The sequence below is a fragment of the Panthera tigris genome, chromosome A3, assembly GCF_018350195.1.
Source record: "Panthera tigris isolate Pti1 chromosome A3, P.tigris_Pti1_mat1.1, whole genome shotgun sequence".
Classification (NCBI taxonomy): Eukaryota; Metazoa; Chordata; class Mammalia; order Carnivora; family Felidae; genus Panthera; species Panthera tigris.
The window spans coordinates 98,574,868-98,597,801 of NC_056662.1; the positions used below are offsets into that span (position 1 = coordinate 98,574,868).

General features: G+C 37.0%; 1 protein-coding gene across 1 annotated transcript in view; it reads left to right on the forward strand.

Moving 5' to 3' along the window:
• DNAH6 (dynein axonemal heavy chain 6) overlaps positions 1-22,934 on the forward strand; it is a 242,664-nt gene that overhangs the window by 61,065 nt on the left and 158,665 nt on the right. The window contains exons 6-15 of the mRNA XM_042981846.1: positions 814-948; positions 1,038-1,158; positions 2,511-2,628; positions 4,181-4,349; positions 6,555-6,671; positions 8,418-8,618; positions 11,376-11,496; positions 14,634-14,785; positions 15,616-15,768; positions 19,722-19,973. Of these exons, the coding sequence (XP_042837780.1) occupies positions 814-948; positions 1,038-1,158; positions 2,511-2,628; positions 4,181-4,349; positions 6,555-6,671; positions 8,418-8,618; positions 11,376-11,496; positions 14,634-14,785; positions 15,616-15,768; positions 19,722-19,973 (1,539 nt within the window). The remainder of the gene's footprint in view (positions 1-813; positions 949-1,037; positions 1,159-2,510; positions 2,629-4,180; positions 4,350-6,554; positions 6,672-8,417; positions 8,619-11,375; positions 11,497-14,633; positions 14,786-15,615; positions 15,769-19,721; positions 19,974-22,934) is intronic.

A 22,934-nucleotide genomic window follows, 5' to 3' on the forward strand; every position in this document is an offset into this window, starting at 1 on the left:
ATTCTATATTTCTCCCCATCTCCCCCCAACACCCTCCCCGGCTCTAGGCAACCACTAAACCACTTTTTGTCTCTGTTGGATTGCCTATTCTGTACATTTCATGTAAATGGAACCATGTAATATGTGGTTCCTTATGGCTGGCTTTTTTCACTTAGCTTAATGTTTCCAGCATTCATCTATGTTATAGCATAGCATTTCTTTTTATTGGCAAATAATACACTGTTGTATGGATATATATTTTTTATTTATCCATCCATCTACTTCCATTCATTGTTCCAGTCCACAAATAAATAGGTTCTTAATAGTGACTGAGTTTTCTTTTTCAGCAACTTGTTAAATTTAAAGTTAAAAATTTTAACTTAAAAAAATTTTTAATTCAAAGTTGTCTTGGGATTTTATGTCAAAGCCTCTTAGATCAGCAAATGGGCCTCTCCATTACCATGGTGACTGGGCATTGTAAAGTCCTTAAGATAACACAATGAATCTTTTAGTAGCCATTCATCATACATAGTGAAATTTAAGATATTTCCCAGTCCTCTATTACTTACCCTCAATTTCTTAGCTAAAAGACACATATTCAAGATAAAAAGATAGACATTCAAACAAATTAAGTCTGATAATTCAAAGAATGCTTTTAGAAAAAATTTCAGATGTGTTCCTGTTTAATGTATGCACTTTGGAGTTGTAGCTAGAGTTAACATATAGACCTATTATTTTCCTTAATAACAATTCTTGCTTTCCAAATATTTTTATTCTTTTAAAAGACAGGGTTTTTTTTTTAACTAAACAATGATAATTTTTATTTTCATTCAGCATTTGCGACCGGCTCTTCTTAAAATAAATGAATTATGCTATAACTTGAGTTTTATCAGACTTTGTTATATTGAAAAATGTCATACTTATACCCTGCAAGAATTTAAGGCCACACAAATCATATGGTTAGAAGAGGTAAGGAATTTTTGTCTATGGTTTTGAGATTTTTTTTTCTATTGTTGCTACTTTGCTATTGCTAATTATACATATTCATCAATGTCTAGGTGACAATGCGCCTAGAAGAATTTCGAAATGAGGCAAAAGTCGTGGTCAGGAAGGCTTGTCGAATTGCTCTGCATGCCGCAGGATTTATTCCTGATGACTGTCAACATAAACCTGTTGAGGGTATGAAGGGGAAAAAAAACTTTGATAGATCAGAAGTCATGGCTTTCTAAAAAATTAACTCTTTTTTATTCTACTTTTCTTAAGTTCAAATAATGATCCTATTCGTCAGGATACTAGTCATAGAACCTTTATTTCATAAGCACTTTATGGTGGAATCAGGGACTCTTTGCTTAAAGTTATGTCAAGTCTACCAGAACAGACAGTAAGTTTGTCAAAATTAAGCAACTGGATGGATCTCAGGTTGGCTCCAGTTGACATGAACAGTAAAGGATAACTAAAATTCAGATGGAAAAGGAGGATAAAGCTGTTCCTGGGAAAGAGGTAGCATGGTACACAGATCAAACCCTATTAGGGGAATGTTAATGAACTGTCTGCAGTCTTTCACTGAGTCAAAATCCTTTGATGTGGAATTCTTTTGGATAACTGGGCTATTTTCTAGAGTTTGAAACATCTCATTAACCAAGCATTTTGTTATTTTTGAATTTTACCTATCTTCTTAAAAATTTTAATTCCAATATAGTTAACATACAGTGGTATATCAGTTTCAGGTGTACAATATAGTGATTCAGCGATTCTGTACATTACTCAGTGTTCATCATGATAAATGTACTCTTAATCTCCTTCACCTATTTCCCCCATCCCTCCATTCAACCCCTTCTGGTAACCACCTGTTCTCTATATTTAAGAATCTGTTTTTTGGTCTCTTTTTTTCCCTTTCATTTGTTTTATTTCTTAAATTCTACAAATGAGTGAAATCATTTCATATTTGTCTTTCTCTGACTGATTTATTTCACTCAGCATCATCATCAGGGAAATGCAGATCAAAAACAAAATGAGATTATCACCTCACACCTGTCAGAATGGCTGAAATCAAAAACTCAAGAAACAAGAAGTATTGGTGAAGATGTGGAGAAAGAGGAACCCTTGTGCACTGTTTGGTGGGAATGCAAATTGATGCATTTTGCCACAGTGGCAAACAGTATGGAGTTTCCTCAAAAAATTAAAATAGAATTACCCTACAATCCAGTAATTGCACTACTGGGTATTTACCCAAAGAATGTGAAAACACTAATTCAAATGAATATATGCACCCCTATGTTTATTGCCACATTATTTATAATAGCCAAATTATGAAAGCAGCCCAAGTGTCCGTCGATAGATGAATGGATAATGAAGATGTGGTGTGTATATACGTATGTATGTATGTACTTTTGATATATATATATATACACACACACACAATGGAATGTTATTCAGCTATATAAAAAATTTTACTTATTTTTTAATCCATATTGAAAGAAATGGAATTTTTACACAAGAATTCCTGTTGTTGTGTCTTCTGTTGTTCTTAGATTATTGTAAAATGCCAGATGGTGGAGGTCTCACTGAGTTGCCTGCTTATTCAGACTCTGAGAAAATGACATACACAGAGCAGGCCAGCAAAAGGCATCACTGCATGAGGCTAACATGGTAAATTATTATTCTTTTTTTTCTTTCAAGAAATATTAGAGCATCCACCCTTCTCAAATTTCATTAAAAATTAAACCCTTCATCACAGGATTCACTAATAGTGATGAGGGATTAGGGGGATATGATAACCTGAATGCATGCCCAGAAGCTCACCCATCTGACTTTCACTCAGCAAAGCAACCACAGGAATGGCAAGCTGGTGGAGGGTGGAAGACATGCCCAAGGCCAAGTGCTTCTCTTTGATCTCTAAAGCTTTGTTTCCTTCAAGCCCAGCTCGGAGCATGAAGTAGGCTGTGGTAAGGAGAAGTCAGGTACATAGAGATTTGTGGGCGTCCTCCAGGGGACCCGGAGAGCCCACTACATCTGTTTGGTCACTAGAGACTACAGGGAGTTCTTTGCATTGCCACACAAAATTCCACCCTCTCCCTGTGGTAGGTTTTGCATCTGGGAGACCAGGGTGGAAAGTCTTCCTTCTAGGGCCTCGGCCAGATCATGACATTGTTCCAGAGTTTGGATTTCACATCATTCTAAAACCTCATCATTACAAATAACTTGCAAACAAGGCAAGTGGCTCAGTCAGTTAAATGTCCGACTTTGGCTCAGGTCATGATCTCACTGTCTGTGAGTTTGAGTCCCGTGTCGAGCTCTGTGCTTACAGCCCAGAGCCTGGAACCTACTTCACATTCTGTGTCTCCCTCTCTCTGCCCCTCCCCTGCTTAGGCTCACACACTCTCTCTCTCTCTCTCTCTCTCTCTCTCTCTCTCTCTCTCTCTCTCTTTCTCAAAAATAAATAAATAAAAATTTAAAAACATTTACAAATAACTTGCAAACAAAATCCCCAAACATTATCTGAAAAATTTTGTGTGGCATTATAAAACAGTTATTGTTATTCAGTGCCCACTAACTTAGTCCAAGTTTGACAGCTGTCTGTTTAATAAACCTTAACTGTGTACTAGTTTATATATGAAATAACATGATAGCACTGTCTGTGTCACAACAGAAGTAAATGAAGCAGTCCCTGAGGCCACCATCATAATACAGGTAACAGAGGCCACTTGGGGCTTCACTTCAGTAGAATGAACATTTATTTTAAATGCCTAAGTAAGAAAATAAAAATCTGCATCTCTGGGTTAGCAGTTGCTGTCAAACAACATTTATTCAATAGCAAAAGTTTCACAATTTTACCATTAGAATGTCACAGATGTTGTATATTTTCTGATTTCTTGTTTAAAGCATCTTTCAAAAATCTTATGGCCCTTTTGGCTAGCTGAGGTAGGTGTGTTTTCCATACCAACTGTATTGCTCATTAAATATCCTTTTGAATAGTTAGAACACTCAGCTAAATTAATGCTATATATTTGAATATATTTGTGTTTTAAAATGAAGAATGTCCAAGAAGAACTCTTCTGGACAATAAGTCTCTGTTATTATAACATAAATGGAAATTCAAAAAGAAATTATGATTTTTTAAGTGTGAATATTTGGTTTACTGTCACTTTCAAAAATAGTAGTGAATATAGAAAACTGAAGCTGTATTTTTTTTCTTTTCAAGCTTTATCCATCTAAATGACTATCTAATTGAGAACACAATGCACATCCTAACAGTAAATTCTGTTAACTCTCTTTTGAATTATCTCACTGACAAGCTAAAACGAACACCTTCAGCAGATGTCATTCAGAAATGGATTACTGAAGAGAAGCCTGACGTCACTGATAAAAAGGTATATTTAGACAAAATTAAGAAAATTCACAGGTCAGCATTTATTGAGGAGTGCTTACTATGCATATTATGCTATTTTCTGTGTACTGGAAGTAGCAGGAATGCTTAGGAGATTTCACAGGATAATAAGAGCTTACCATATGCACTTGAAATGGCAAAATGAAAATCACCGTATGAACAAGTAAGAGAAAGCATCCATTGTGCCAGATGTCTGTCTCATAGAAATTTGCTATAGGCTATTCAGGTGTACATTGGACAAATATTTCTTAAGTACCTACTACGTACTAATCCCTGTGCTGGGTGTTGGGTATATAGTGATGAAAATCAGAGAGAGGATGCTTGCCCCCTTTAATAAAGCTTACAGGTTGGGGGTCATTGTGGGCATGAGCTGGCAGACAGAAGCAGGGAAGGTGGTATAAATGAAAGAGGTAAGCAATGGTTTAGAGGTGAGAAGAAGCAAATCATGGAAGCAAGTCTTTGCGCTTTGAGTAGATAGCCTCTTGGGAGGATGTTGATCTTAGAGACACAGATTAATTTGAGATGTTTGAGATGAAGTGCTACAACTTTTCTGGTGGCTGAGAGAGAAATCATATCATCTAATATCCACGTTTCTCAATAAGCTTTCCCCCAGGTCCATCCCAGATAGTAGCTCCATGCTAGATATCTAAAACATAACAAAACATGCGTACCTAGTTTCATCAGTCTTCCTACCTGCACTTGTCAACTCCCCCCAACCCCCCCCCCCCCAGGAAGCCCAGTTATGAAATTTCAAGGCTGGATGTTCTTTGCCATAGTTTCCCTTTTCTCCAAACATTGAATTTTAGTAGCATATTCTTTTTTTATTACTTTCTCTCCTCCCCTAATCTCAATTCCTCCTTTTTCTAAATATCTTTATATTTTGAAAGTAACATTTATTTTTCTAATTATAAAAGTAATATATGCTAAGTGAAAAAAATGGGAAGAACACAGAAATATACAAAGGAAAGCATCCTCTGCTTTCCAAAGATACCTATTTCCAGTGGGAAGAAGGGTATCATACTTTACTTCCTGCCTTATCACATGCTTTTTCTACCTAGCAATATATTGTGAAAAATCTCCTGAGTCAATATGTACTTTTCCATATAATATTCTCACACAAAAATGTACCTACTGTACATCTTCTAAATAATTTTCTATTGTTGATCACTTTCTCATTATTCCAAATAATACTGCAAAGAACATCCTTGTCCATACATTTTTCACACATCTGATTTTTCCCCTTAGAAGAAACTCCTAGATGTGGAATTGTTGGGTCACAAATATGCTTACTTGTTAAGGCTTTTGATACTGATGGATTAACTTGCCAGAAGGTTTTGTGTTAATTTATAACCTTCCCAGCAATGTTTGACAATGAGCCACAGGCACACTAGATATTATCATTCATTTTCATTTTGGCCAATATGATGGATGTAAAGTAGTATATCACTGCTTTTAATTGTTATATTTCTTTAATTGTTACCCCAGTGCAGGGATAAGAGCATAGGTCTGGCACTTAATAACCAGTATGTCCTGGATGAAATGTCTTACCTTCTTCAGATCCTATTTTTCTCATGGGGGTAATAATGATATCTGCTTCATATGGTTGGTGTGGGTACATGAATACTTAGCACTGTCTGGCACACAGTGAATGCTCAATAAATATTGTTACTGAGTTAACTATCAGGAGTACGAGAACAAGGAGGAGAGTGATTGATCACTTGTATATTCCTTTTAAAAAATGTCAGATCATGCCCTTTGCCCATTTTTCTAAGTACATTTCTATTTTAATATATATTTATGTATCAATGGTTATATTGTTAGTATACATTTCTATTGAGTATATCAAGTATATTTCTATTTAAATATTATCAACTTTCTATATTCTGTGTTCACTACTGACATATTTTTCCAGCTTGTTGTTTGTCTTTCCATTTTGTTGATAATGTTTTTATAAGGAGAGTTTTACACTGTTGAATCGTCTTTCAATGTTTTCCTTAATTTTTTAATTTCTATGGTAATATTCACTGAAAGACATGCCAACATTATGAAATCAATTAATTGTATAAGCTTCAGTTTACATGCCTCTTGTAATACAGAGGTTTTTGTTTTTGTTTTTGTTTTTGTTTTTGTTTTAATCTTCCACCTTGGTTCTTACATCTTTTTAACACTGCAAATGTGCTCATTTCAGGGGGCCTCTGTGGTGGAAAAGCAGGAAGAAGATGAGTCTCTCATCCCTATGTTTCTCACAGAACTGATTTTGACAGTCCAATCATTACTCTTCGAGCCTTCTTTGGAAGACTTCCTGGTGTGTGTTTCTTCAGATAGCATCCATGCATACATAACTTTTTGGAAAATGAAGCAACTGTTTCACTGTCAAATGATTGGCAGGATTGCTGTTGTCACTTTTCCAAAGTGATTAGAAGAAAATGAGAAAGTATTGTTCTATGCACAGCATTACATCTACATAAAAAAGATCTAAAAGTTTAGCATGTTTTCTTTAAGTTGAGACAGATTGGGGGCTTGGTAGGGTGTACCATCAAAAGAACATATTCTATACAAAATTTAGCATTGACTATGGTAAGGACAACTTTTGAAATATTTTTAGGTGTGCCACATCTGTGAAGTTTATTTTAGTTATCTATTGCTGTTTAACAAATTACCACAAACATGGCAGCTTAAAACAACAGCCTTGTGTTTTCTCAACTTTCTATGGGTCAGAAGTCTGGGCTCATCCTCTGCTTCAAAGTCTCTCCAGGCTGCCACGCAGGTATTGGCTATGATGAGGTCTTCTTAGAGGCTTGGCTAGAAAAGGATCTACTTCTAAATTCCCTCAAGTTGTTGGAACAGCTCACCTCTATGCAGGTAGAGGACTGAAGTTCCTGTGTTCTTGAGGGATGTCAGCAGGGGACTACTCTTAGATCCTAGAAATCACCTGCAATTCCTTACCATGTGGCCAACTCTATAAGCAGTTTACAATATGGATGTTTGCTTCTTCAACACCAGTTGGAAAATCTCCTTTGGGAAGGGCCCAATCCCTCTTTTAAGGATTTTCACCTGGTTCAGTCAGGTATACCCAGGATATACCTTTTCGATTGACTCAGAGTCAATGGATTTGGGACCTTAATTATATCTGCAAAATTCTTTTAACTTTCTCTTTTTTAAGTGTATTTATTTATTTTGAGAGAGAAAGCAAGCAAGCATGTGCAGGGAAGGGGCAGAGTGGGGGGAGGGGGGGGGAGGAGAGAGAGAGAATCCCAAGCAGGCTCCACACCACCAGCACAGACCTCAATGTGGGGCCTGAACCCATTAACCCTGAGATCGTGACCTGAGCTGAAGTTTGACACTTAACTGACTGAGCCACCCAGGTGCTCTTCCTTTAAGTGTCTATATAATGTAGCCCAGTTGTGGAGAGTGGCATCCCATTGTATCCACAGGCCCTCCATCCCTCCATACTCAAGAGGAAGGGATCATGCAGTGCATGTGCACCAGAGGGAGGGAATCTTGGGTGCCATCACGGAATTCTGCCTTCCACATTTGTCTATACGTATAGATTAGTAGACCTATCAGGACCTATGTTTCCTGGTATACTGTACCACAATGGCACTAGTAACCAGGATCTCTAGATTCCAGTCTTGACTTAACAGTTAATGGCTATTTGACCTTAGGGAATCCACTTAACTCTCTAGGGTTCATTTTATGTATCTGTAAGATGAGAAGGCAGATGAGTTTTAAGGTTGCTTCCAATTCCAGCAGTCCATGATTCTGTGATTTATCAGATAGGTTATTTTAGGATATTTACATGGACAAGCAGACTGCTGAGGTCCCTATGGCTGTGACCTCACTCAGAAGCTCCTGTGGAGACACTGGGTTCTTAGGTCCCTTCTTGGCCAGAAGACTCATGTCCTTCACATGATTTGTATGTACTCAGAATCAACACAGTATTTGGCATGGTTGAATGAGTTATTTATTTTAGCATTTCAGAAAATTCAAAATTATTCATAAATATAACCATATATGCTTACATTTATGTTTATGTTTTTCTGTCTAACAGGATGGTATTTCAGATGCAATTAATCAATTTCAAAACACTGTGCTATCAGTTCCTAATCTTGTACCTGATACATATTTTGACGCTTTTACCAGACCTTACATTAACAACAAACTTGAAGAAAAAACTTGTGGATTTGGTCCAAGCCTATCAGCAGTATTTGATGATGATAAGAATTTTCATACAATTATCCTTCAAATAAAGGTACATTTACTTTTACTGAAACTAATTTATTATAGTCTCAATTTTTAAGGAATTGAGTAATATAGTTCCTTTCTTATCTTTAAACTGAATGCTACTTAATTTCTACATAGTAAAGTATTTCTTTTTAAAGCCCTGGTATATCAGAGCACTGACTATAGGAAAGGATTTAGAAGTACAAATTATCTGAGGTGGCTTCACTCCCAGGGGAGAAAATAAGGTTAAGAAGGAAGAAGAGGCGTTATTTAAACATTGGGTGGCATAGGGGAAATGAAGCAACTGGTGAAAATTTAAGGTCCTACAAGACAAAAGAGAACCAAAAAAATCAAAGTATACCCAATTTTTCCCCACCACCAAAAAATTTAAAAATCTGTACATTGCTACACTGACAGAATAGAATACCCTTGACTTATAAATCCTATAAATCACTTCAGATCCACAACCTGAAGAAATGAAGATATATTAAATTCATGTAAAACTACTACAGGAAGAAAACAGAAAGAGAAGATTAAAAGATCTCATGAATGCTCCTTCCTTTCCTTCCGAAAAAAACATGAAACAAAAGCTATGCTACCAACTAAAGTAGATATCCTCAAACAAGCATTTGAATTATGTGTACAATCACATTGAATAAAAAATTCAAAATCAGAAATGGGAAATAAAAAGACAAAATCATCTCAGAAATGAAGCCTAAATTATGTGGTTACCAAGGGAGGATAAACTCAAATGAAAATTTAATAATTAGAAGAATGATAAGAAAAATGAGAATGGAGGAAAGACAGAAAAACAAGGGAATGAAAATAAGCTAGAGATAGTAAAAGGGTCAGAGAGAAAATAATTGGAATAGAACAGGCAAAGAAGAAATAATATACATTTAATTGGAGTCTCCAAAGAGGACAAGAAAACATAGGGTAGAGCAAACATTTATAACTGTAGTCCAAGAAAAGAAAACCTGAATCTGTACTGAGAGGGCCTGTAGAGTACCTTGGAAAATTGACCCAGAACAATCAGTTCTGTGATATTTCCTCTTAAAACTATTAGCTTTTAAAGCTCAACACACAAAGGTCAAAGAACTTACAAAGTAAGAGAATTAGACCAGCATCAGACTTCTCAGAAACAGTGTATAAAGCAAGACAATAATAAAACAGCATTTCTTAATGAAACTCAAGGGAAGAAAGTGTGAATCAATAATTTTTATCTATTCAAGATAGTTTTTCAAGTATCAAGGCCATAGAAGGGTCTCCCTGGGACAATTTGGCCATTAAAATAAATACTGATTACAAAAGTATCATAAACCCTTCTGGGGCACCTGGGTGTCTCAGTAAGTTAAGTGTCTGACTCACAATTTTGGCTCAGGTCATGATCCCACAGTTCGTAGGTCTGAGCCCTGTGTTGGGATCTGCGCAGACAGTGCAGAGCTTGCTATGGATTCTCTCTCCCTCTGTCTTTGCTCTCTCTCTCTCCCAAAATAAATAAGTATACTTTTAAAAAAATAAAAGTATCATAAATCCTTGAATAAAATGGAAACACATTAGTCCATATTGTGAATGAAGAAATGAATTGAATGAGAGGGGAAAGCTTTTCCTTAGAGCAGAATGTCAACTAATAAATGTAGAAAGAAAACATAAAGAAAAATCATGATGGCTATCATAGAAACAGTAAGGAATCTCCAATTCATACTAAAATGAGTATGTAAAAGTTCAGTGAGAAACAGTATTTTGTCTCAAAACAGTGTTTTGTCTGTATATAAGGTATTTATTGATTTCAGGGAGAAAATAGTAAGTTTGCAGTGATGAAGCCTGACAGACGCTACCTTAACTAACATGTTAACATCTCGGGGACAAATTGATGTTAGGTGCCTTCTTCTGTGATGCACTGAGAACATATATCATTTCTGTGGTATTATTACCAAGAATGTATAACTGAAATTATGCATTATAAGATATAACACACACACACACACACACACACACACACACACACACACACACGAGATACTCTTCAAAATGTAAAGGTCATTTATAAAATGTAAAACCCTTAAAAGACAAGGGTTGAGGGGTGCCTGGGTGGCTCAGTCAGTTAATTGGCCGACGTCGGCTCAGGTCATGATCTCGCGGTCCATGAGTTCAAGCCCCACGTTGGGCTCTGTGCTGACAGCTCAGAGCCTGGAGCCTGTTTCGGATTCTGTGTCTCCCTCTCTCTGCCCCTCCCTCGCTCATGCTCTCTCAAAAATAAATAAACATTGGGGCGCCTGGGTGGCTCAGTCGGTTAAGCAGCCGACTTCGGCTCAGGTCATGATCTCACGGTCCGTGAGTTCAAGCCCCGCGTCAGGCTCTGTGCTGACAGCTCAGAACCTGGAGCCTGTTTCGGATTCTGTGTCTCCCTCTCTCTGACCCTCCCCCGTTCATGCTCTGTCTCTCTCTGTCTCAAAAATAAATAAACGTTAAAAAAAATTTAAAAAAAAGACAAGGGTTGAGGAGTTGTTTCAGATTTAAAAAATTATAAGTATGCTTCATTTTAATCATAAAGAACAGTTTTCAGAAGTCAGATTTTAAGATGTGTTTTTTCTTTTACTTCATAAGAGAATCCATTAACTGCTCTTTGACATCAAGGATGGTATCTTACCTCACTTATGTATCCCTAGGTCAAAGCATATTGTTGGACACAGAGAAGGCATTTGTGTTTATTTTAGTTACATTGAGTTGAATTCTGCTCAGGAAAAAAAATAATTTTATTTGTCTGTTTATTTATAACATTTAGGAAACCATACAAGCAGCATTTGAATCTGCCCGATTATATGCATCTACGTTTGAAAAGTTCCATATATTCTTCAAGGAAAATGAAAGTCTTGATTTACAAGCTCTTAAACTTCAAGAACCTGGTAAGTTTTCCATTTGTCCTTACTAATTATTTTTGAGAGGGATATCGAGGTTTATAGTAGTCTAGTTTCTGTTTATTGGTGTATAGAGACAGAAATGATGACCAAAAAAAGTTGGCCTGATAAAAGACAAGTTTATTCATTTCTGGCTTATTTTCTGTAGAATTACTTTTTACCACATCCTCATAGTTGGTATGATTTGATAAATTTACTAAGATTATCTTAAATTTACTAAGATAGATTTAATTTATCCTGGAGAATGTGGCATGTGCACTTGAGAAGAATGTATATTCTGCTGTTGGATGGAATGTTCTATGTATGTCCGTTAAGTCCATTTGTTCTAAAATGTGATTCAATTCCATTTCTTTGTTGGTTTTCTGTCTGCATGACGTATTCATTGATGATAGTAGGGTATTAAAGTCCTCTACTATTATTGTATTCTTGTTGATTTCTCTCTTAAGAGCTGATAGTGTTTGCTTAATACATTTCAGTGCTTGGATGTTGGGAGCATATATGTTTATGATTGTTATATCTTCTTGATCTATTGGCCCCTTTATCGTTACATAATGGTCTTTGTCTCTTACGATTTTTGGCTTCAAGTCTATTTTGTCTGATATCAGTATGGCTACATCCACTTTCTTTTGGTTACTGCTTGCTTAGAGTATTATCTTCCACCTCTTCACTTTGAGTCTATGTTTTTCGCAGCTGAGATGAGTCTTCTGAAAGCAGCATATAGTAGGGTCTTATTTTTCAATCCAGCCACCCACTCTGTGCCTTTTTATTGGTGAGTTCAATCCATTTACATTTAAGGTGATCATTGATATATGAGGACTTACTACTGCCATTTTATTTTTGTTTTTTCGTTGTTTTGTATCTCTTTCTCTCTCTTTTTTTCTTTGTATTTTCTGTTTACCTTTTTTGTTTGGTGGTTTTCATGATGAATTGGCCTGTTTCTCCCATGTGTGTGTGTGTGTGTGTGTGTGTGTGTGTGTGTGTGTGTCTGTCTTTGCTTTAAATTTTTGTTTTGTGGCTACTGTGAGGTATTGTATAAAATGTCTCATAGATAAAATAGTCCTTTTTCTGTTAGTAGTAATTTATCTTCATTTGCCTATACAGGTTCTTTTATTTTCCTCCTCCCCTTCTATATTTATGTTGCAACAATTATCTCTTCATGTTCTGTGAGTTTGTTGCCAAATTATAGTAGCTATAGTTATTTTTAATGCTTTTTTCCTCTAACCTTTATACTATAATTGTTTAACACCCTATTCTAAAATAGAGTTACAGTTTTCTGATTCTATTTATCACCTTACTCAAAGTTTCGTGTATTTTTTCATTTCAGGTAGACAAAAGCTCCTTTCAACATTTCTTGTAAGGGAGGTCTGGTAGTGATGAATTCCATTCACTTTTATTTGTCTTAGATCTTTATTTCTTCTTTATATCTGAAGGGTAACTTTGCTAGATAGAGTATTCTTGGCTGGCAATTTTTGTCTCTCAAATACTTGAATACATAATTCTATTCTCTCCCAGCCTGTAGAGTTTCTGCTGAGAAATCTGCTCATAGTCTAATGAATCTAGTAGTTCCTTTGTAGGTTACTTTCTTTTTTTGCCTGGCTGCCTTTAAGATTCTTTATCGTTGACTTTTGAAAGTTTTGTAATAATATGTCTTGGAGATGGTCTTTTTGTATTGAGATAGTAAGGTGATCTATTAGCTTCATGGATTTGTATGTCTAGTTCTTACTCCAGGTTTGGGAAGTTCACAGCCATTATTTCTTTAAATAACCTCTCTACCTCCTCTTTTCTTCTGGTGTACCCATTATTCTGTTGTTGACTCTCCAAATAGAGTCTAACAATACTCATAGGGTTTCTTCATTTTTTAAACGTCTTAGGATTTTAGGAGTTATCTCTCCTTTTCCACCTGAATCAGTTCTAGTCTACTCTGTTTCTAATGCTTGGATCACTATTCTGAACGATAATTACATGATACCATGAAAAAAGACTCTGTGTTCAAATAAGTTTGGAAAATACTAGACCAAGCAACATCATACAGGTTTCCTTACCAGAGGACTTCTCAGATTACTTGATATCTCATTTTGTCAGTTCTCAAAAATACACACATCTAAACCTTCTGAAATGAGTAGGATAGATAATTGTTGACCCTTTTTGTGTTATAAGGAAGCTAAAGCTCAGAAAGATTAAGTGACTTACACAAAGCCAAATATGGGTTAAAGACTTGAGTTTAGGTTTTCTAATACTACATGTTCTTTATGCTATGTCAAACTTCCCCTTATATTGAGGAGAGTAATTGACATGAATAAAGACAAGAATCAACACCCTTTTCTTTTTGGAAAAGGGTTATATAGAGAGAACAGGGAATAGTAAGGAAATCATTCTGACTCAGGTGGAAGAAGCACTTGGATATAAAGTTAGCTAACTTTTTACAGGCTCAGAGCATACAGGATTTTTAAAGACAAGCAAAGTAGTTTAGTATTGCATATGTATTAGAAGGAGCTGTTTTTGACCAACAGTATGATACAATTGTATTCAAAGGTAATCAGTCCTCCAGTGGTTCTAGATAGATTGGAGAAGGGAGAAAATGAAAATGGGAAGATTATCAAACTGCAGCTGTGGCGTATGGCAGATTCACATCAACAAACGCCTCAACCATGATGTACGAACAGGGTTGGCAGACAAGTGTTGGGAAGAGGAATGGAGATAACTTCAGCTATGCTCAATCTCTTGTATTTTAAACTTTTGTTGTAAATGTCCTCAAAATGGTTTACATGGAGGTGCCATGTGGAAGAACCCTTCCAGTAAGCCCAACTTCAAACCAACCTGACTCAAAAATCCAGTCCATTCCAGACTAGACCCTCTAATGCAGTTACAAATTATTTTTATCTTCCATCTCTTAATAGGAGCCATAAAACATATTTACATTATTGACTATTAGTTTTTTAGTATAAGATAAGATATAAAGCATTATGAATTAACATTTTGAAGTTATACGTGGAATTCTGCATTAGGAAAATAGCATTATAAATATGTATGTAAATTTATTAATGCAATGATTTTTACCATATTCATAATAACCCTTTAAAATTTGATATGATATATTTTATGCCTTATATTATAATTTCATGTAGATGTTAAGTTTTTTGGAGAACAACTGGAAAAATACCACAGACAGCACAAGGACGCAATAGCTCTAAGACCCACCAGAAATGTAGGATTGCTGCTCATTGATACAAAGCTGCTAAAAGAAAAACTAATTCCATCACCTTTGCGATGCTTGGAGGTAATTATGAACTAGGAAACATTTTAATTGTAGTCTGTATAATTATTTTATAATTTTTCCACCACAAATAGCCTATCTTTATTTTGTAGTATTGCAAATGTTTAAAATTAACATAACCTACTGAGCATCCTTAATATCTAGGAAAGGTCTCATATTCTCTCTGTCCCAAGCATAGTAGGCTTTCAAATGAGGGAAGGAAGGGCACTTACAGGCCTCAGAGTAGCCTCTTATTCCCCATTCTGTTTTTCTTTGTTGGAGCATTTCAACACTTCCTGCAGAAGAGATATTACTATAACAGCTCAGTGTCCCCATGGGAATGCTGGTTGAGGTCAAGTTTAGGACATCATTTCCTGCTCTGAAACTGTCCCTAAAGATCTGATTATATTTTGGTGACTTGTAGAGGTGAGGAAATTTGTACTGATCCTGAAATAATTTTGATGTCTTCCTTTGGAGCCAGGGTATGCCTATAATATTCTCAAATACCTCCAGTGAGACAATGGTATAGAACAGGGATTGGCAAACTATACCCCACAGGGTAAATCCAGTCCACCATCTGTTTTGTACATACAACCATGACAGTTTGCTTTTGTATTACCTATGGTTGCTTTCTCACTACAAGGGCAGAGTTGAGTAATTGTAACAGAGATGGTATGTCCTACAAATCTAAAATATTTACTATCTGATCCTTACAGAAAGCCTCTGCTGACCCCTAGTGTAAATGACAGAAGACAGAGCCAATATCTGCTAATTTAATTAGGATTTATTTAAAATATTTATTAAAGTGGCAATATTTAAATAGTTATGATTTACATTTCCTTTTTCTTTCCTAGGTGCTAAATTATATGCTTCCTCGTCAAAGCAAGAAAAAAGTGGATGCCATTATCTCTGAGGCACAAGATGCAGAGTATAAACTTGAATTTGTTCCAACTACCACCATAGAATATGTTAACAGCTTAGTATTTCTTGATGAAATTCAGGAAAGGGTAGGTTGATTTTTATATGACTCAACATTCCAGACCTTGTGGTAGGTAAGGAAAACAAATAAAAATTGAGGGACTGAAGGTCAACAACAGCTATCAAAATATTAGAACACTTTCAGACAATATAATTGAATACCCTACATCACAGCAATAATGGCAGCTAACACTGATCAAACTCTCACCACTAGTCAAGAATTGCACTAATTTTTTAAATATATATTACATTTTTAATCCTCACAAAAACTTAAGAAGTGTAGATAATTTTTATTCTCATTCCATAGATGAGGAAACAGACACTAAAAATGGTTATATTGTCCAAGATCGCAAAGCTTGTTACATGGTAGAGCTGGGTCTACCCAGCTCTGGGTCTCTGACTGCAAAGTCAGTGCTCTCAATCATGGTTTATTGCAATTCTTCTTTGTGATCAATGATCATGGAATTGTAATCTATACATTGGTCATAATGGAAGTCTTGACCCTTAACCCATATCTGCATGATAGTCAAGAACCTCACCATTAGGAATAAAACCCAATTCAAACTAGCTTACATAGTTTGAATTTGAGGTGGAGGTTGGGAGAGAAGAGTAGATATGGGACTTAAGTGGTGCCGGTGGTAGGGTCATCTCTCTCTCTCTCTCTCTCTCTCTCTCTCCCTCCCTCCCTCCCTCCCTCTCTCTCTCTCTCTCTCTCTCTCTCTCTCTCTCTCTCTCACACACACACACACACACACACACACACACACACACACACACTTACTCTTTTGTTGATCAGCCCACTGGCTCTTTCTCTCTCTTTCTCTCACACACACACTTAGACCTTTGTCTCCCTTATTTCTTTCTCTCTAGAAATTTGGTTTCCTCCTCACAGGATCTTCCCTGTGACAGGCAACCTAGCATTTAATTTCAGTTGTCATTTTTCATAAGCTTTCATTCATATCAATTGACATTTGAAATAGAGGTAAATTATTTTCTTAAATATCTGGAAATTGAAGATATGTTACAAATAAAAAATGTGCACTGAGTAAGATAAGTCATTAACCACTAGATAGTCTGTTACATATTTTTAACAGCAAAGGCTGTTTCATGGTCCCATAAAAGTAACCATTTTTGACATTTTCGAATTTATTTTTATATTGAAGTATAGTTGACGCACAACGTTATATTAGTTTCAGGTGTATAACCCAGTGATTCACTAATTTAAATGTAACAATTTTGTTTCTCATTTAAAGAAGCTCATCTTCACAAAAGGGCAGGTATTGTGGCTTTCCCTCAGATGTACATATATATTATCTCAGGAGTCTAGAGATGCCAATTTGTAGTCAATTTGTAGTCATTAAGGTGCTTTGGACAAATAACTAAACCTCAATGAGCTAGCTTAGGCCAAGGGGGCCCTATTTAAGGATTCAGTAGTATGGAACCCTACCCCTTCATCAAAAAGGTAAGTAGGCTTAGGAATTTACCAGAACCAGTAATGAGAAGACTGTAGGAAATCCAGGTAGTTCTTTCTCTCCAGCCTTTCTTTCTGCATCTCTCTACAGATCTGATCTGCTTCTCTTTCTCTACAGACTTGCTGCTTCTGCTTCTTCATCCCACAGCAGCAAACATGGCTGACAGCAGCTCCCAAGTTACATACTGCAAGTCTAGCCAGCCACCAAGAGAGAGAGAGAATCTCTCTCTCTCTCTCCCCCCCAATATTAATTTTCAATGTCTATTAAATGCATTCAGCTTCCCACCTCCATCCTGTTATATAAACTATGACAGGAAGTTAGGATCACATTGCAGAGGGTAAATTGCTCTCACTCTGTTGTTCCTGAACAGGAGACTTGATGCGCCATGCAGAAAACCCAGACTGTGTCCATCCCCACCAAGTTGTGTGTGCATTTCTGGGTGTTGTGTTGGGGAGGCAGTTTCCCTTAGGGAGACGTTCTCCATACATGAACAGTTTTTTTTGGAACTCAGAAAGTGTAGTGAACACCCACTTACAGAGGACAGGGGTTACAACAATGAGTAAACCTGCCTTCAAGGAGCTCAGAGTCTATAATGAAAGCAGATAATTATTATATAATATGTATAGGTACAGGATACTGTTGTAGGACTGGGAGGAGTTGTGGTCATTCTTGGCTATGAATCACAGAAGGCTTTGTGGAAGATGGGATATTCAAGCTATGTCCTAGAATACATCTACTCAGGTAGGATTCCAAGGAAAGGGAAATTGTGTGCAAAGACCTGAGGCAGCATGACAAGAGCAGGATGTGGCAATTGGTACACGATGGAGAAAGGGTGCTTGGTAGAGAAAGCAGATAAATTGTAGCTAAAGCTATATTTTTCAAGGATAGGAGAGAAGGAATGGATTCTAGTAAATTTACTTAGTAGAATTGAAAGGACTAAGTGGGCAACTGAACGTGGGGACAGCAAGAGAAGTCTATGACTACTCTTGGATATCTTTCTGCAGGGAACAGGTATCACTAACCAGTATGAGTAGTGTAGGCCACATAATCACTGTCTGACCAGGCCAATTTTGAGAGTGAATGAGGCACTATTAATCATTCTGCCAGGATATTAAGTGTAAACCAAGACGCTCTCAGAGAAACATGGACATATGTTTATGCCAAGTATAGGAAACATAGGGAGATGAACAGATCTTGGTGTACAGAAACCTAGTTCTATTTATTACTTGTTTAAGATGTTATTAAGATGTTCAACTTTGGGTTGTAAGTAACAAAAACTCACATAGTTAGCTTGGAAAGATGAGAACATTTATTCTACGTTTGCAGGGTTATCTTCTGGAATCCAAAGGCATGCATAGAGCCTAGCCTTAAAAGAGGATAGGAACTTAGAACTAGAGAAGCATAAATACACCAGAAAGGCCTTTCTCTTTCCATCTCTCATCTCTGCTCCTCTCTAGAATGCTGGTTCTGGAGGGGTGGGCCCAGATCAGCAGCATTAGTATCAGCAGGAAACTCAGAAATGTATATTCTCAGGCTCCACCCTAGATCTTCTGAATCAGAAGCTCAGGGGAAGGGGTCAACAATCTGTTGAGCAAGGTGATTGTGAATCTCAAGCTAACGGTTGGGAACCATTTCTCTAAAAGCCTCTCTGCAGTTCTCTTCTCATGTCAACGACATGCTTTGTTTCTACATGGAAACAAATGGCCTCTGCCAACACCTACTGTCTAATTCTTCCCATGTTCAGAGAGAGGGCAGACTCAGCCCAGTTCATGAAGTCCCAGTTTCGTGCTGCTTGGTTCAGCTTGTGGCCAGGAGGTTGGGTCAAGTTGTCCAAACATGGCTGCTCCCCATATAACCATGTGGCGGAGTGGAAAAGAGAAGGCTTCCCCCAAAACCGGAGAGTCCCTTCCCACAAAATTAGGAAAGGCACTGTCCACTGAAGGTGGGACATCAAAGCGAAGATGTTTAATAGTCAGTTGAAGGTATTTGAAGTATTTATTAAAAGGATAGTGGGGAACACGCAGTCAGAACCATGACCTGTGCACGCCTCAGGAGCTGCTCTGGACAATCCCTGCTCAGCACACATGTCTGGAAGCTCAAATGTTACAACTAAGCACCCTGATGGTACATGCTGTCTCTGAAAACTAAATATTGGCACTTTTTACTGTTTAATGCTTGGCAAGAAAAGAGAGAGAGAGAGAGAGAGAGAGAGAGAGAGAGAGAGAGAGAAAATAAACAGTAATACTAAGTATTATAAGAGTAATACTAACTGTGGTCAGCTCTGAACAACCTACCTCCTGGGCCTGATTACTTGTATTGTAGCAATCACTGTATTTATCACTCAGCAGGGTTCAGCCAGTTTGATCGTAATGTTAAGCATATGCCTCAGGTGCTGGCTATGAATGTGTGATGTTCATAGTGCACAGTGGCTATCTCCTATTAGATAAAGCTGAAAGGGAATATAGGACTCTGATATATTTAATAAGCAACTAGTGTTTCTGTTTATTTAGATCGAAAGCCTTGAAGATGAAGGGAATGTAGTGATTCAAATGTACAAGCTCATTGAACAGTATCAGGTTCCCACACCTCCTGAAGACTTTGCTGTTTTCGCTACTATGAAGCCATCCATTGTTGCAGTTCGGAATGCCATTGATAAATCTGTGGGTGACAGAGAAACAAGCATTAAGCAGTTTTCTCTGCATTTGGGCAGAGATCTTGAAGACCTAACCAATGAAGTGAATGAAGTAAAGCTACACGCACAGGTAAACTAAAGCAGGATTAAAAAAAAAAAAAAATCTGTGAGAGGTGCCTGGGTGGCTCAGTCGGTTAAGCGTCTGACTTCAGCTCAGGTCATGATCTTGCAGTCCGTGAATTTGAGCCCCACATCGGGCTCTGTGCTGACAGCTCAGAACCTGGAGCCTGCTTCGGATTCTGTCTTCCTCTCTGTCCTTACTCCACTCACATACACTATCTTTCTCTCAAAAAATAAATAAGCATTAAATTTTTTTTTAAATAAGTAAAAATAAAAAAATAATCTGTGTAAAATTTGACTATTATATTTTAATTAAACTATTTAAGGATTATATTTCATTTTAATCCAATTTAACTTTTATTTTTTTGTGGTTTCATTCTAACCAAGTAACAATGTCTTTGAGCTATTTAAAATTGAATGTGTTTCTGAACCTCTAAGTACTGAATTAACTCCAGAACATTGCAAGTAAAGTGTATATATTTTCTTTTTCCTGACTTGTATTCATTATTTTGAAATGAGTGCTTTTATAACTTTTTAACATATTTTGTAGCTATTGTCGCAATTTTAAAGTTTGCTTTGCTACATATTAGAAAATTCCCATTTAGGAAGAAGCATAATGAAGAATATTTGGTTAACTTGCAACAATTTTACTACCCAAAAGATACAAGGGGAATTTTTAAGAGATTTCTGGGTGATTCTTACCAGAAGCACGCATGAAAATATAATTTTGTAACGATCTACTATTTTGCTTATTAACATTGACTAAATCTTATCACAGAAGTATAAACCATATAAAGTTATAATCAAATAAGAAAAACTGGGAAAATCTCAATGTCCATCAACAGAGGAGGAAGAAAATGTGTTAGGGTACATTTGCTCAAAGAAATACAATGCAGACATTAAAGATTACGATATACACTTATACATATTGACATGGAAACATAAAAGTAGCTAACATTTATTGTGCGCTTACTATGTGTCAGGTATTATTCTAAGGACTTGCTATAATTTTTATTTTTATATGGAAACAGTCTTGTATTTTTCACCAGAAAAAAAAAACTGTAATGACTTTACAACTTCATGAATTATCAGAAAATGGAACACACCCAAGTATCCATTACTCATGTCAAGAACCATAATGTTACTGCTACCTTTAGGATGCCCTCTAACCACTAGCCCTTTCTTTCTTTCCAAAGGCAGCCACTACCCTCAACTCTAATGCTATAAATCAAGTTTGCCTGTTTATGAACTTCAATTAAATAGAATCATACAGTATGCCCTTTATTTGATTTTGTTACAGTCCTAAGATTCATCTGTGATGCTGTGACTGGATGTAGTTTATCTACCTTTGTTGCTAAATAGTATTTTAGGGGCGCCTGGGTGGCTCAGTTGGTTAAGCATCCAACTTCGGCTCAGGTCATGATCTCACGGTTTGTGGGTTCAAGCCCTGCGTCAGGCTCCGGAGCCTGCTTCAGATTCTGTGTCTCCCTCTCTCTCTGCTCCTCCCCCACTCATGCTCTGTGTCTCTCTCAAAAATAAATAAACATTAAAAAAATTAAAAAAAAATAAATAGTATTTCGTTCTATGCCACAATTCAATTATTCCATGGTTGATGGAAATTGGGGTTGTTCACAGTTTTTGACAATAATGAATAATGCCTCTTGGAACACTCTTATATATGTTTCCATGTTTTACTCATTTAATGCTCAGAGCACTTATAAGGTTTTATCATTTACCTTTTATAGAGAAGAAAACAGGGACAGGTTAAGTAACTTACCCAGGGTCACACAAATAACAGAGGGAGGAACCAGGATTCAAGCTTAGACATTCTACTTCCAATGGTTGATAGTCTGCTGTTAACTATATAAATGCATGTGGATTGCTAGAGAGAGCAAGTGCCAGCAAGTGCTTCCTGTGTGATCATGCATGATGCACACACACACAAGTGACAGCAGAGGTTCTCTCAGCAAGTGCTTCTTTCATAGAGGGTTTGGAATGAATTCATTATCACTCTTGAGCAAAGAACTACAACTTTAGTATTTTCATGAATGACACCATCTTGCTGTCAAGACCTCTACTCCTGCTGATGGAGGGAGTTGGAGAAAAAAACCTAAGTGTGACAGTTGATGATAACTCAGTTTATTTCAGTTTGAAATGTCCATTTCATTCTAGCTTGGTCTCTTTTTGATAGATTTTAATTCAATTCACAATGCCTCTCAGACATTTCTTCACCCCTGCTCTCAGCGTCTCCCACCTCTTGCTCCAGAAGTGGGAGTCTGAATTTCCTCCTGGTGGATGGAGGGAAGGGGCATCCAGTCCTCTTGCTGCCTTTTGGACCACAGGACTTCCAGTGCAGTTTGGCTGGGCTGGGCCTGGTTGTCCCAGGCAGCTGTTAGCTGAGGCTCTTTCTTGGTTCTTTAGGTACCATGTTGACCACTGCTGCTGTAGTCCATCATTTCTACCATAGTCTACAGTCTCAAGTGATCTATCACCTTCTTATCCTGACCTCAGACTGCTTCTGGTCCACCAGTCCTTGTAGCAGTTCCCATCACTAGATTCAAGCACTTGAGAACTTCATGATCCACTACGTGCCATACCAAGCTAGGAGGCACCAGAGTGTCAACACAAGGCCCGTCTGCCTAGACACTTCCCTTAGCTGTTTCTAGAACATGTTGCCCTTTTGAGTGCAGTATCATACTGAATCAGAAATTAGCCTCCCAAGCTGTGGCTATAATGGTTCTGATTCTTCCAATTTCTCAGATTCTCCCAAACCTAGTTAGGTGCTTCTTCTTTGCATCTGAACCTTTTCATTCCCATTCACTGGACAGACTTTCAACCCCAACAGGTCAGGCAGAAAACTTACGTCTGACCACTTATTCTTTATCTTCTCTCTTCCTACCTCTCAGAAATCAAAGGGCTTTCTATTTCTGTTATTGTAAAAAGAAAATTTCCCTTAGATAATGTCCTCTTC